This window comes from Pteropus vampyrus, unplaced genomic scaffold, assembly GCF_000151845.1.
Source record: "Pteropus vampyrus isolate Shadow unplaced genomic scaffold, Pvam_2.0 Scaffold117, whole genome shotgun sequence".
Classification (NCBI taxonomy): Eukaryota; Metazoa; Chordata; class Mammalia; order Chiroptera; family Pteropodidae; genus Pteropus; species Pteropus vampyrus.
Genome location: NW_011888898.1, coordinates 3,352,373 through 3,366,844, shown reverse-complemented (window position 1 = coordinate 3,366,844; position 14,472 = coordinate 3,352,373). Strand labels below are relative to the sequence as shown.

Genomic DNA, 14,472 nt, shown 5'->3' with positions numbered 1-14,472 from the left:
AACTATTTACAGACAAATGTGTTTTGTTTTGGCTTATCAGGTGTCTTCTGGTCTTCCTTTTATCTTTAAACTGCGAATTACTTGCCAAGTAGATAGTCTGTGGTTACAAGTATCAACTTTGGAAAACTACTTAGTATAGTAAATCCTAGAGGCTTAATGACTTGGGCAAATTACTTAACCACTCTGAGCCTCAGTTCTTCATCCGAAAAATGGGGATAACAATATCTCTACCTCATTTAGGATTATGAGAGTTAATATTTGGTAAAACACTAAGAATAAAGCCTGGAACATAATTAGCACTATATTTATTTAAATGTTTGCTATTATTATTTACATTAAAACCCAGATTTCTAAATGCTCTGGAAATATTGGAAGATCTAGCAAAAGTGGGCATACAATTCCCACCTTGAAGCAGTTATCAGGTGCTGAGTAGCCTGGTGGCTGCCTCCTTTCAGCAGAATACAATCTTTTGAGTTGATCCTAACATTTGGGTATCTACTAGGAAGCAGTAGGGATCCAGGAAGGACATCAAAATGGGACTACAGCACAGTGATGAAGAGCCTGGCCTCCAGAATAAGACTACCTGGACTTGAGTGTTGGCTTTCTCACACAGTATTAACTATGTAACCTGGGTCAAGTAAGAGACTCTCTGCACCTCACCTTCTTCACCTATACAATAAGGAAAACAGCACCCATGTCACTGCGTTAGGAAGATAAGCAACACGTGCAAAGCTCTAAGACCAGGGCCTTGTATACAGTTAGCAGTCGCATGTTAGTTTAGCATTTATTTTAATTTTAAAAGAAAAAGTTGGTCCCTGAACTGACAGAGGCCATAAACCAAGGAGACAAGTGTGCAAATCAATAAATGTCACACAATATTACTGGTGCTGTATATAACAGAAATAGATCAAAGCATATGTATACACTTAAATGACACTCAAATGGCACTTAAATGAAGAGCCACTTGTTCAAATAACTCTATCCTCACTCCTCAGTGACCACAGAGGAAGCAAAGTTGTGTAGGATTCGTCTTTCATTCAGCCCAGACCAAGGTCTGAGTCTGGACCCTGCTTAGTTATGTGGTCTTAAGCTCATGACTGGACTTCTTACAGTCTTATAAGGGTTTGAAATAACAAATGTCAGACCCATAAGTTAGTGATTAGAACACGGTGGGCCTTCAGTAGGTCATAGTTATTATTTTTATAAGCCTTTCATTTTAGAATAATTTTAAATTTATAGAAAAATTGTGTAGATATTACAAAGAGTCTCCATACAATTATTATCTTTATCCATATTGTTATTCGGATTGTGAAGAAAGGCAAATAATTTCCAACCTACCTTTAAAACACATGACAAGGAAGACTGTTAACTCTAGGAAAATCTTAATTTAAGCATTTAAACACACTATACGTCAGTGAACTGATTTAACAAGTTTGTTAAGGTGTGTCATTTCAAAGGCAGACATGAGTTAGAAGCTAAGCACTCATCACAGACTTAGCAACACCCTCTGCATGTTACCATCTCCAACAGGAGCTTCAGCAGGTGTGGTGGGTACACCCCCAACTCATAACACCAACCCAATGTCTTTGACAATTTCTTTTTCTTCCCCAGGGCCCATCACGACGCAGTATTTCCTAACCAAGCAGAAAAGGAAAACCTCTGTGGCCCAGGCAGACCTGCATTTGAAAGCAGCACGGAGAGCAGCTGCTGAATTCTCACAGCGGCCCTCCAGATTCCTGTGGGCTGGCAGAAGGAGGGGAGGGAAATGCTGGCTCCGAGCCTGGATCCCGGGCTCACCCAACAATCACATGTCCCACTCCCTTGTACCTGTTTGACGCCTCGCAGCTGCCTGTCATAAAGGTAATGTGAAAATACCGGTTTACATTTTAAAAAATAGAAATTGGGTACTCGGAAGAGACGTAGCCAGACAACAGCTAGAAAACTGGGGAAATGATGGCTATCGTCCCAGAATGAATTCGAGTCACACTAACGTTCAGAACAACTTTTTTTTCCTTCAGACCTACTTTTAAGAGCTCTCGAAAATATCGTGTCATAGACATTTCTGGATAGTTTTTAAAGCCTTATTCCTTAGCATCTTCTGAATTAAAGCTTCACGGTAATGAAAGTGAAAAGCTTGCTACGAGATTCATGCGCTGGAAAAACGGCAGCGGGAACAATGCAGAGGGATTTCTCTCCGCTGGCGCTGAGCTGCTGCTGTAACGATCCTGACTCAGCACCTAAAAGGCACGATGACAAGGGAATACCATAAAAAGGCCATGCATTATTAATTCGAGCCTTGGCATCAAAGCAGAATGACTTGGAAAACAGGAAAATGTCTGCAGAGGAAGAGGAAGAGTAGCAAACAGTTTAAATCATTTTTGGCAGTGTCCTACCATTCAGAAATGTCCACTCTGGATCATTTTTCTTCTAAGTGGTCTTTTTCGCTTTTAACCCTCAGTTTTAGCCCTAATTCTGATCTCCTAATGTCCTAACCGAATTTCAAATGGTTATTTATATTCTCTGAGTGGATTTCTCTGTGTTAATTTGCTCCTATCAGCTTAAAGATTGTGCATGCGAAACAGACTGCAGCAGCACAGCTCTGCAGAAGCCCGAGGAGATGCCACACACAGGATGGAAGAGTTGGTGTCACCTAGAAATCAAGAGTCTGTCTTCTCAATTCTACAACAAGTGAACATGTGGCCTAAGCTCCCAATTCATAGCAGGCAAGATCATGGTGAACAAATTCATTTACTCTTATAAACATTATAGGGTCCCCACATCTGTCATCAAATGATCAGGAAAGAACGAAGCTGGAAAATACAGGCTGATGGTGAAAGACAATGACTTGAGTAACTCAAAATTCAATTCCACGTCTTTGGTAATGTATATCGAATTAGGAAAACTAATCCCTCCTTAGATCTATGGTTCTCAACTAGGGGTGATTTTGCTCCCCAGGGAACATTTGACAATATCTAGAGACATTTTCAGTTGTCATAAGCTGGGAGAGAGGGGTGCTACTGGATCTAGTGGCTAAAAAACCAGGGATGCTGCTAACATCCTACAATGCACAGCACAGCCTCCAGGAACAAAGAATTAGCCAGCCAAAAATATCACTAGTGCTGGGACTGAGAAACTCTGCCTTAGACAAATCATTTAACTCTTTTATGCTTATACTTACTTTTAAATTAACCATTGATATTGTTAGACAGAAAGCACGGTAGTGATGTATATATAAGTTTGTACTGGCTGATTCACTTTTAGATTAATAAACAGATATTTCTTTTTAATTCTCTTTAAAAATTGGACATGTCTTCCTTGATATACGGAGCACAGACTAACATCATCCTTTTTACACCTTAAGGAATAAACTCACGACCAAGATTTATATAAAAGAGCTTCTGCTTTTGACTATGACTGAGTACCTTGCTGTAGATAAGGGATCCCTCAAGTGACCAACTAGAAAGGCCAGATAAAAATAAATAAATAAATAAATAAATAGAAAGTCTCAAGACTGTGGAGAGCTGCTGAGGCAACTAAGACTTGAGGGGACAAAATCCTGGAGAAGGATGAACCCCTTTGGAGTAAGCCAACATACTGCAGTCGGTTTGTCCCTCGGGGCATTCGCCAATTGTGGGTACCAAGAACAAGACTGAGGAAGCAGGTGAACACTCTAGGCACAAGGCTAGAGAGTCACCCCTAAGAGGCAAGAAACCAGCAGAACTTTTGGCAGTATCTCAGGTCTGAAGAAGCAAAAATAGAGACTTAATGGGCCAGGATCCTGGCGAAAAGAATTGAGTGAGTTTTTCCCTTAAGAGACTAATAAATCCCAAAGTTGCATAGGTCAGGATGCTAAGAGACCAAATAGAAAGCCTCTGAAGAGCACAGGAGAGTTTTCGTCCATCCCGAGTGCTGAGGAGACAAAGATTAAAGTTTAGGGCATGCTATGGGGAAAAGGTCTTGATAAAAGCCTTAAGGTCTCAGCTGGAATTCCTGCAGGGCTGCCCCCTAAGACGGTAGGCTAACCGGAAGTAATGGGATCCTTACCAAAACCACACCCTACCTCTGGACAGCTCAATCCCTTATAAGATAAATGGGATCAGTCCCCATGCTATTTGCCTAGCAAATGAAGTGAGCCCTCTCTAGGAGGACAAAATAATCTAGAGCTACAATTTTTTATACAGTTTTCACAACATTACCAGGCATGACAAGAGACAGGACCAAATGACTGTGTATCAAAAGAAGAACCTGACAATAGGAAAAGATCCACAGGTGACACAGATGTTAGAGTTATCACTCATGGGCTTTAAAAATAACTACATTCAAGAAAATGAAGGGGAAAATAAAGAAAAAAGATGGGGAGAAAATGGAGAACTTCACCATAAAATTGAACTATATAAAAAAAGTATCAAATAAAAATTCTAGAACTGAAAAATACAGTAACCGAAATTAATTTAATAGATGGGTTTAATATTGGGTTAGACACAACAAAAAAGGAAGATTTGTGAACTAGAGTCAGGACAATAGAAAATATTGTGGAGAGTAGGGAAGGTGAATAGGAAAGTATGGATTTATACTGAGTAGTAGCCTTGGAAAGCGTCTTGACAAAATAGTGTTTATGTATCCATTGGATCACTTAAGTAGAAATGAACACAGGTGCTACCTCTTTGACAATAATACAGGGTTTATGCCACTTGGTCATTTCCAGGATAGCACAATAATCAGAAAAAAAAATCTTTGGATCAATGAGAAAGGCACTGAGGGACTTTTAACATAGTAAAGATACAGAATCAAATCATTCTTAGCTCACTCTCTAGCAGTCTCGAAGTTAAAATGATCAAGGCAGTGGTCACATTCAAATGGCTCCACTTCTGTCCGATAATCGTCAACTCGAACCTTAAACGTACTAATTCATAATGTTCTTTTAGCCACCATTTTATTAGATAAAATTTCAAACATATAGCAAAATTGAAAAGAATTTTACAGCGAACACCCACATACGCATCACCTTGATTCTACTCAATTGTCTCATCACAAATATATCCATCTATCCATCAACTCGTTTTATTTTCTCATGCATTTCCAGGTAAATTGCTGAGATCAGTATACTGCCCTCTAAATATTTCAGTGTAATATATCATCATTAAGAGCTAGAAATGTGCATAAATATTTCACTTTTGGGTGTAAATTTTCATAAAATAAGTGTACCTTTGCTGAGTTTCGGCGCATGCATACAAATCCCTATCAAGACAGGAAACATTACCGTCACCCCCGAAAGTTTCCTCAAGTATCTTCCCAATCAGTCCTCACATTCATTTACCACTCCCAGAACGAATGTTATTTTTAATCCACTATTTTTCAGAACTGCATTTTAAACAATCTTTAGGTCTCTGGTGTGAAGTGTCAATCTTAGAAAAGTAATGTTTAAAAAGGACAATCATTGTAATTATAAAATATTAAAGCATATTCTTGAAGTTAAATTTAAGCCTATATATGTAAAGTAGAAAATATCTATTTTAAATTCTTATAAACCACTGTAAGTGATACTAACCTAATAGCTAGTTGACTGCCAGTACCTTTCAATGTGATAATATCTAGTGCCCAAAAAGGCACACTGATTAGAATGTCCAACTGCCCAACATAAGTGCCTTTATTTAACAACTATTTTTGTTTCCTGAAATTCTATTTTTATTAATTCATGGAAGTACAAAATATACTAGGGAAGAATCCTCATCCTCGGGTTTCAATTTCATCTATAATTTATATTCCTTGAATATTTGGCTTTCCTTTCTGCATATGACCAAACCAAATCTTTCTTGGCAAGAATGGATTGCTCTTGTCTACGGCCATGCTACCATGAACAAGCCCGATCCTGTCTGATCTCGAAAGCTAAGCAGGGTCGGGCCTGGTTAGTACTTGAATAGGAGACCACCTAGGAAGACCAGGTGCTGTAGGCATAAAAAAATTTAAAAAATAAAAAATAAGGGATTGTAAGCTGACAAGGTCCTTGCAATCTGTGAGGTCAACCAAGGGTTGCCTTACCTAAAAAAAAAAAAAGAATGGATTGCTCTCTCTGCTGTGAACTGTGGTTACCTGGTTTTATCTGACAACCCATTAATTTAACATAACTGAGCAGCTCTTGCCTGTATTCTGGTCCTAGAATATTACTTAAAGGACAGCAGATAAGACCTTTAAGTGATCAAAATGGTGCTTGCTTAACCAGGCAAAACTTCTTTAAGGATCAAGTAATTTATTATTATTTCATTTTTGAGACTACCTATAGATAAGGAAATATGAATCATTCTGATAAAAATGAAAGCGTAGCACAATCAGCCTCCTTAGATGTCACTACTAATAAAATCCACACCAAAGAATCTTCTATGATATATGATAAAGCTCATGTTTTCTTATAGGACCGAAAACCTGACAGTCACTTTGCCTCTAGAATATATTTTGACATTTTAAGTTAGTATAGAGAACTGTACATATGATGTGAGCTCAATTATGTTTTTGAAAAATTATAGACATACCAAAAGAAGAAACAGCACCAAAATGTTAATGGTGAATTAATTATTACCTTTATGTTTTGCTGTATTTTCCAAATTTCATACATTAAATATATTACTTTTATAATCCAAAATAAATAAAAATTACGGGGGGGGGCAGCGGCAGGGGGGAACCCTAGCAGTACCTGACCCATCACACACTGTTCTGATCAGGGAACAATGCCCTTTGTACCTGTTTAATCCTTGCTGTTCACCCCAAAGATGCATATAACCTATTTTTTCCAGCAACAGAACGACTTGATATTTCATTTACCACATGTTTGTAAAGACAGCAGACAGTAATTCAACTGTTTTAAACCCATGTCCCCTACAGTCATGCTTTCTCACTATCTTTGGTGTATTCCTATCTGCCAAGTTTTTTTTAACTTATTCACTGTAGTCTGCATTATAAAAACAATAGGTATGTTGAGTGTGCTTTTTCTATTTATACACAAGCCTCTCTCTGCCTCACCCCCACCCCCCCCAAAAAAAAAAATCCTGGTGTCATCATATCATCACCACCACCCACTGCCAACTTCATGAAAATCCTTGGTTAATAACCAGACACTATCAGTTCTAGTTTTGGTGTTGCCGGGGGAATGAGTGAGTCCTTTATCATCTCTAAGATTCCATTTCCCTATCTGGAAAATACGGAAGTTCTCCCAGGAATATTGACTGTCCTCTCCCACTCTTTCATGGGGTAATTCTTCAGATCCTGTTATACTCTATATATGTGAGTTAGTCCTGAAAACAAACCTACGATTACAGCCTCCTAATAGGCAGAATATCGATCATAGGACTAGCTAATATTTTTTAAAAAGATAAGCTCACCACTGCTAAGCACTTCACTATGACGTGGGAACTATTATCATCCCATGAGGAAACTGAAGTAGGAATAGAACAGTTCAGTAATTTGCCCAGAGTCACACATTGCAGAGCTGGGACATGAGCTCAGAAGATGTAGCTCCAGATTTCACTGAGGTTTATATCTCCCGGGTGCAGGCAAATTCCCTTTGTCCTAAACAGAGCACAACACAGTACCATGTAACTTCCATGTAACTTAAATGTTCCCAAAGCTATGTAAGCCAGATAACTACACCTCTGATTCCTAAGAGTCTGGAATTTAAGTATAAATATCCTCACTATTCTCATAGCGACACATCATCAAGAAACAAGCTTACTTTGCTCACCACTTTCAAAGGCCTGGCTGACAGTGTTTATGCTCAGATATGATTAGCTCAGCTCCATGGTTAGACAGTAGTGCAAATGAGGTTAGGGTGCTAGTTGGACTCCAGAGCAGACTTGTAGCTTTGCATGAAGAACAACTTTTTGCATAAGGAGTAGCCTGGGGGAAGTTCCCCAATCCCTGACTGCTACCTCACAAATGCCTAACACCAGTCACAAGGGAGAGCTGATGTGAAGGGAGATGAAGGCACAAAACAATCTCTGCACGTAGAAAATTATTCAAAACCATACGATCGACACCCACTTTCAACCAAGTAGCTACATCATCCCATTCACAAAAAATACCAGAATTGCGATGGGCTGATAAAATGAGTAAGCTCAGCAGAAGTCTAAGCTGCTCTTTCTTAAAAAGCATCAGACAGCTTAAGTATACTTTTTTAAGACCTTAATTTTCACATTAGTTTTCAAAGAAAAATTTAAAAAGTTTTGATCTTCATACTTCAAAGTCCTCTTCCTGTATAAAGAGAGAAATTGTGCCCAGATCGGAAAGGAAATGGGCTTATCTGGGCTTCACACCTACCACTCCTTTGGGCCTCTACCAGAAATATAGTCAATTAAGTGTCCGTGTTCCCAGACAGCTAATAGCATCTATTTGTCTTCTTCTAACTATAACTTTCAAGAGTTTACACTTCTTCTTCCTAAATCAAAAGGAATAAAAAAGTGAGTGAACAACTTGACCTAATCAAATGTATCCGAATCCTACAGAGGCAGCATAGACTTATTCAAGAGCATAGGCTCTAGGAAAAAGAGCAGACTTGGGCTCAAATTACACCTCTCTGCCCCTTAAAAGTTACGTGACCTTGAACAAATTATTTAACCACTCCTCTCCAAGCGTTGGTTTTCTCATCTGTAAAACACTACATCTCAAGGCTAGAACGTTAATGAATAAGATAATACAATGGAAGTAGCACCTGCTGTCACTGTCATGTTGGGAGGCCAGCAGATGGACTACTGAGCCAGAAGAAGGGACAGACAAAAATGCGAACTATTGGCCAGAATAGTCACTTCTGAGAAACAGGCTTTCTCAAACACCACAGTCCCTACCTAAGTCATAGAAAAGACTCAGCGGGGGAAAGGAAGACTCACCATAATGCTGTGAGCTAAATATTTCACCCTCTGGTTAGCTAAAAATATGCAATCTCTAGGAAGAAATCAAGAATATCCTGTGCATCGAGAGATAAAGAAAACAATCTAAAAAGAATTTCAGAAAAGTATGGCAACTATATTTTCAGAATGTAAAACTAGGTGACATGATCAGGGGGAAATTATCACCCCGGCCTCTAAATGTGAATTTATTTGCCAAAATTTTATATGGCCCCTTCCCCTTTGCTTCCAAAAACAATTCGGTCCTAAAGCCCTTAGGTGGGGTCAAGCTAGACAGGTGTCCATTACCAGGGGCAGCGGAGACTCAGTGGGCCACAGAGGGATGTCTGAGCACAGCAGGATGAGGACGGCTCCCTGAGCTAGGATGGGTGAGAAGGGCATCCAGCAGGGAAAAGGGGGATGCCAGGGTGGGGTACCAGAGTCCAGGCAGCGGTGAGAGGAGTGTGCGCACAGGGAGGAGGGGGCAGTCTGGTGCAGAGCATCAGAGCCCAAGTGGGTAAGGAGGGCACGCATGCTGGCAGAGGGCCTGGTGCAGGTCGTGGGAGCTCAAGTGGGGGTGTGGAGGGAAGACTGCCCAGCAAAGAGAACTTAGAGGTGAGAAGGGTTCCAAAAAGGGACTGGGGACGGAATAGCATGGTTACATACAAGGGATTGATCAAATAAGTAAAGGTATTAAAGAAAGTGTGAGCTAGGATTCTCACTGTCAGAGTAAGGAGTTACAAATATGGAAAGAGGAAACTAGAATGAACCCTGAGGTGTTGGATTTAAATTGTAGGTATTGGTGTGAACTCCTAACTTTCCACATATATATATACATGTAGAACTAAATATAGATGCCGATGTGTGTGTATGTGTATGCATACACATATTGCACAGCTCAGTACATTGAGAAGGCCTAGAAGCCCCAACATCCAATAGTAAGGAGTATACCCAGCACCCAGACCTTGGCTTCTAAATACCCATTCTTCACCAAAAAGAACCAGTTCTTTGGAGAAATACGTGATTCCAGGTCTGGGATAAGGAAAGCACAAAATGTGCCTAGAACTCCTTGTCATGCCAGGAAGAAAGTGTTCAAGAGTGATGGATACATGTTGAAAGGGTGGATGCCAGGGCCAAGGGGTTCCCATTGGCCTACTCAGGACACTCGAGCATGAACATAAATAACGATAGTAACATTAAAACCTCAAGTTCATGCTAATAAAAATAAGTAAATTTTAAAGCGTGGTTCCATACTAATTGAGCAATAAATCAATAGAGAAATAAATTGAAAACTTTGATGAAGAACAAGATATTTATATAAAGCACTTCCCACAAAATACTGATTACAAAAGGGAAAAGAGTTACTTCATAATGGAAAAACCGGGCAGATAGCTCCTCAATCAAGTGATCCAAGTCAACATCATCAGCGATGAGACAAATCACAATCCTGTGTCCCAGGATGTACCAGGAGGATAAATACAAAATACTTCTGTGATTGTGCAGCCAAAGATGCATAATCTGAATCCAACCATGAGGCAACATCAGATACACCCAAAGTGAGAGACACACACTACAAAACAACTGGCCTTTCATCCTCAGATGTGTCAAGGTCATGAACATCAAGGAGAGACTGAGGAACTTTTCCAGATTTTCCTGAAGGAGACTAAAGAAACTTGAAGATTAAATACAGTGGATGATTCTGAACTGGATCCATCTGATATAAAGGACATGATTAGGGCAACTGGCAAAACTTTAACAGGGGATGAAGGACTAGATGGCCATAAAGCATCAACGGTAATTTCTTAACTTTAATGGTTGGATTGCCCTTTGTTGGAATATCCTTGTTTGTTTTAAAACATGCTAGTATTTGAGGGTGATGGGGCATCATGCCACCTAACGGTTCAAGAAAAAGACCCTGTGCTATACTTGCAACTTTTCTGTAAGTTTGAGATTTCAAAGCTTTTTAAAAATCATTCTGAAAAGTTTCACATATTTATACTAATTACATCACATTTTGTCTTATAGACATCTCTGCGACAATGATTATTTTGAAAATGCACATTTGTTCCAACACAATCGATCTATCTGGGAGCATAAATGGAATTTCTCATTTGCTCATGTACAATTTCGCCCGTGAAGAACATCCAGGAAACGACAGCTGGCTGAACAAACACCTCTGCGCCTCAAACATCTACCAGTGACCTCAGTTCACCAAGTGGGCGTCCCTTACACATCTGACGTTACAGCTCTCAGCACCACTTCAGACAACCCTCTGCCCACCACTTCGCAACAACTCACAAGTCACGGTCCTTCTGATGCCCACTTCCACAAGCAAACGTCACCTTTTTCAAAGTAAAGGGCCCTATTTATGGTTTCTTAACCATTCAACATGCATAAAACTGTACTACTGTTTTCACTAGGTTCCTTTTTCGTTAATGTGTCACCTATGAAGTTTTGAGCGTTGTGTGCCTAACCCCACTTTTTCCGCAAGCACTACGGTTTTTAATCCACAATTTTGAATGGTGATTTTTAGAAACGCTTAAGTCACATTATGAGGAACTAACTGTATTTAATAAAATTATGTTTACAGAAAAGAACAAATTGCATGACATCGACAGTATCCCCATTCTGTACATACAGTGTAAAAAAAAGAGGATGGAGAAAATATATCACATCTACTTTCAACCAAATCATTTCCAACTACTCAGAAGCAAAGCAAACTCTTGAGTTTTCACTGTCTACTGTTCTAGATGGGGTCTTCCAAGGGTTAGGAAAGCCCAGGTCAGCCCAGAGAAGGTTACATAAATGAATGTTAATTATAGATTTAATTCTTTTAACTACAGATTTAAAGGGCAAGCTGTGTCACACAGCTACATTTGCAAAAACAAAAGAAATAATGGCACCAATGTACATGTTTTTAAATGTGGCCAGGGCAGCTCAGCATTTGGTTTCTGTTCAATTGATCTGATATATCTTTGAATAGCTTCTCAATCATTCAAAGTTTAGTTACTCTTGACAAACTATAGAAAAAAAAGGATACCAGACTGGAGAAAAATAATCACTAAGTACAAATAGGAATCTAAGAAAGCCTCTATTTCTACGTTGTAGAATCCAATCAAAAGAGGAAATAGATCAAATATTATGCTTCCATATTAAATTAGCCACAGAATATTTTATGAAATTTAAAGTCTTCTATTTCATTTTATTAATAATATTTAGGAATGAGATTAAGTCAACTTGACACCAAATGGGACTAGAATTTTCCCATCAAGTTTTCTACATATTGGTAAACACAGCAAGTTAGTTTTCTGTAGAGCTTTCCTTTCAAGAATCCCTTGCCAAAAAAATCTTATATCGAGACACTATATTGAGTTACAGTGAGGAAACACAGAACCAGAAAAAGACGTGATAGCACAGAGATTGTAAAAGGTTATTTTGGCACAAACACAGCGTTTACTAAATTGCTGCCACCCTTCTAATATCGATTCTCTCGGCGTAGCAATGCCTAACGTGCCAATTTTCAAATATCTGTGTGTACATAAAGATGAGACAGAAACAAAAAAGTGAAAATGCTTGTGATGAAAAGATTATAAATTATTGGAATTTCCTTTTATTATTCTTAAAATTGATTTAATAGTTAAAAATATAGTTCGACAGAGCAAGGGTGATAACATTTGTTAGATCCTAATTAAACATGATTCCAGGATGTTTCTGATAAAAAAGCTTACATAAATTATCTACTGTGTTTATTCAAATATCACAGTGAAAAGAGTTTTTCAGAAGTACAACCCAAAACGATACCTTCAATCTATGCAGACCGTTTTACCATTTTAATAATAGAACTGTTAAATTAATAAAACTAAAAATGTTAAAATTAAATTGGTAGTGGTGGTGTTTAATTTGTGGCTACTTGGGAATGTTAATAAACATACATCACGATATCTATGCCAAAAACAAGTCCTAAAAGAGGTATTTTTGCCATTCTTTGCGTTGCAAGCTTTGTGCCTGGCTTTGGTCAAAGCTGATGTGAAACAGCTATGGAAAGTAGCAATATATTCTCAGAAAACAACGGCTAAGGGGACCGAAGAACACAGGTGGTACACGCGCCAGCAAGAATCGGCTGCTCCCATGGCGCCTGTGTACCTTGGGCATCCTCCGCCACAGCACCTGCGCCTCCAGCTCCACAGAGCCTCAGTGGAAACACCACAGGCCAGGAAGGCATATCCTCCGCAAACATGCTGACCCCTGCTCCCCCAAATCTAAATTTCAAGGGTTCAAATGAAGGACGGGGTAATAGAAACACTGAAATCCTCTGGAACCTCTGCTGTAATTACTTGCTTCAAGCCCGCTCTACTGTGTACCAGTTTATCTGAGCTGCTAACACTAGCAGAAGCTTCCTTCCTTCCCTTTCTCTATTCCAGCTAATAAGCGCTGTGATTAAGAGATTGCGAAAGGGGAAGGAGACATTTATCTTTCGAATACTTAACTACTACCAAGACTTGCAAACATCTGGCAAACAGTCTCTCTAATCCTCACAGTAATCCTGTTTATAGACTGTCTGTCTTCCCTGTTCACATATGAAGAAACATTTAGATAACTGGATCGACAAGACATCTGAAACTCCGAAAGCTTTAAAACTCTGGGTTATTAATAAGCCAAAGCCTGTATTTATGTTTTGTTCCATTTGGGTGGGGGGAGGGGGAGAGTGATTTGGGGGCCCTTTCATCTTTATATGTGAAAAAAAATAAATCGCCTTTGTTCATAGAGTGAATTATACTATTCACTCTACTTTTGTATGTTTGAAATTTTCTAGAATAATCAAGGAAAAACATTATTTTAAACATAAAGCCAACCAAAAAAGTAGCTCTCACCCCTAGTGCTAAATGAAATTCAAAACTGTTAATTCATCCAAATCTTAAGACCTCTGGATACTTAAAACCAGAATGAAAAAGCCAGGTACACCCAGTCGACAATGAAACAGAAAATCAAGCCAACACCAAAACCAAAACATTTCACTTCCTCTCACTTTCACATTCAGACACAGACACACACACACAGACACAGACACACACACACACACACACACACACACACACACAAGCACAATGAAGGATTCCAGTTGTCCCTTCCAGATAAAGCAACTGATGAATGCCAGCCTGGCATTAGTCAGCTCAAGCTTTTACTGAAAACTCATCTTAGCAAAAAAGGCAAGGTTATTTCATCTTCCATCTAATCTCATGGAGCAAGAGACTAGCTATTTAAGAATAACAGACTTACTTTCCACACCATCCATATGGGCTTCCAATTTCAGAAAGCTTCTTCCTCAACTATCCTTGAAAAAAGTAAAATATAAAACCATTTCTCATTTCTTAGGCAAAAACTTACGTATCAAATTAAAGATAGGCAAGCACAGTCAAGACATAAAGGTATAGCTTTTATCAAAAATTTGAAAACACCAAAGCCATTAAACCAAATACTTTTCTAATTAAAAATCAGAAACTATATTCCTAGCAATATACAAGAATTTTATTGTATCTGCTCCATCCTAAATCAGGACTATTTTCCTACATTTACCATTTTTTTCACCTAAATTTCAAGCTTA

General features: G+C 38.9%; 1 protein-coding gene and 1 pseudogene across 4 annotated transcripts in view; one reads left to right on the top strand and one right to left on the bottom strand.

Moving 5' to 3' along the window:
* Nucleotides 1-14,472, bottom strand: part of B4GALT5 (beta-1,4-galactosyltransferase 5) — a 72,330-nt gene that overhangs the window by 45,669 nt on the left and 12,189 nt on the right. Inside the window, exon 1 of one of the 4 annotated variants that reach the window (XM_023534051.1) lies at nucleotides 14,148-14,178. The exons of 2 other annotated variants lie outside the window; for them this stretch is intronic. In XM_023534051.1, the coding sequence (XP_023389819.1) occupies nucleotides 14,148-14,163 (16 nt within the window). In that variant the 5' untranslated portion in view covers nucleotides 14,164-14,178. Of the gene's footprint in view, nucleotides 1-2,024; nucleotides 2,130-14,147; nucleotides 14,179-14,472 lie in introns of those variants that run through there. One more of the 4 variants, XM_011365985.2, reaches the window with a different exon arrangement.
* LOC111743651 lies at nucleotides 5,836-5,954 on the top strand (annotated as a pseudogene).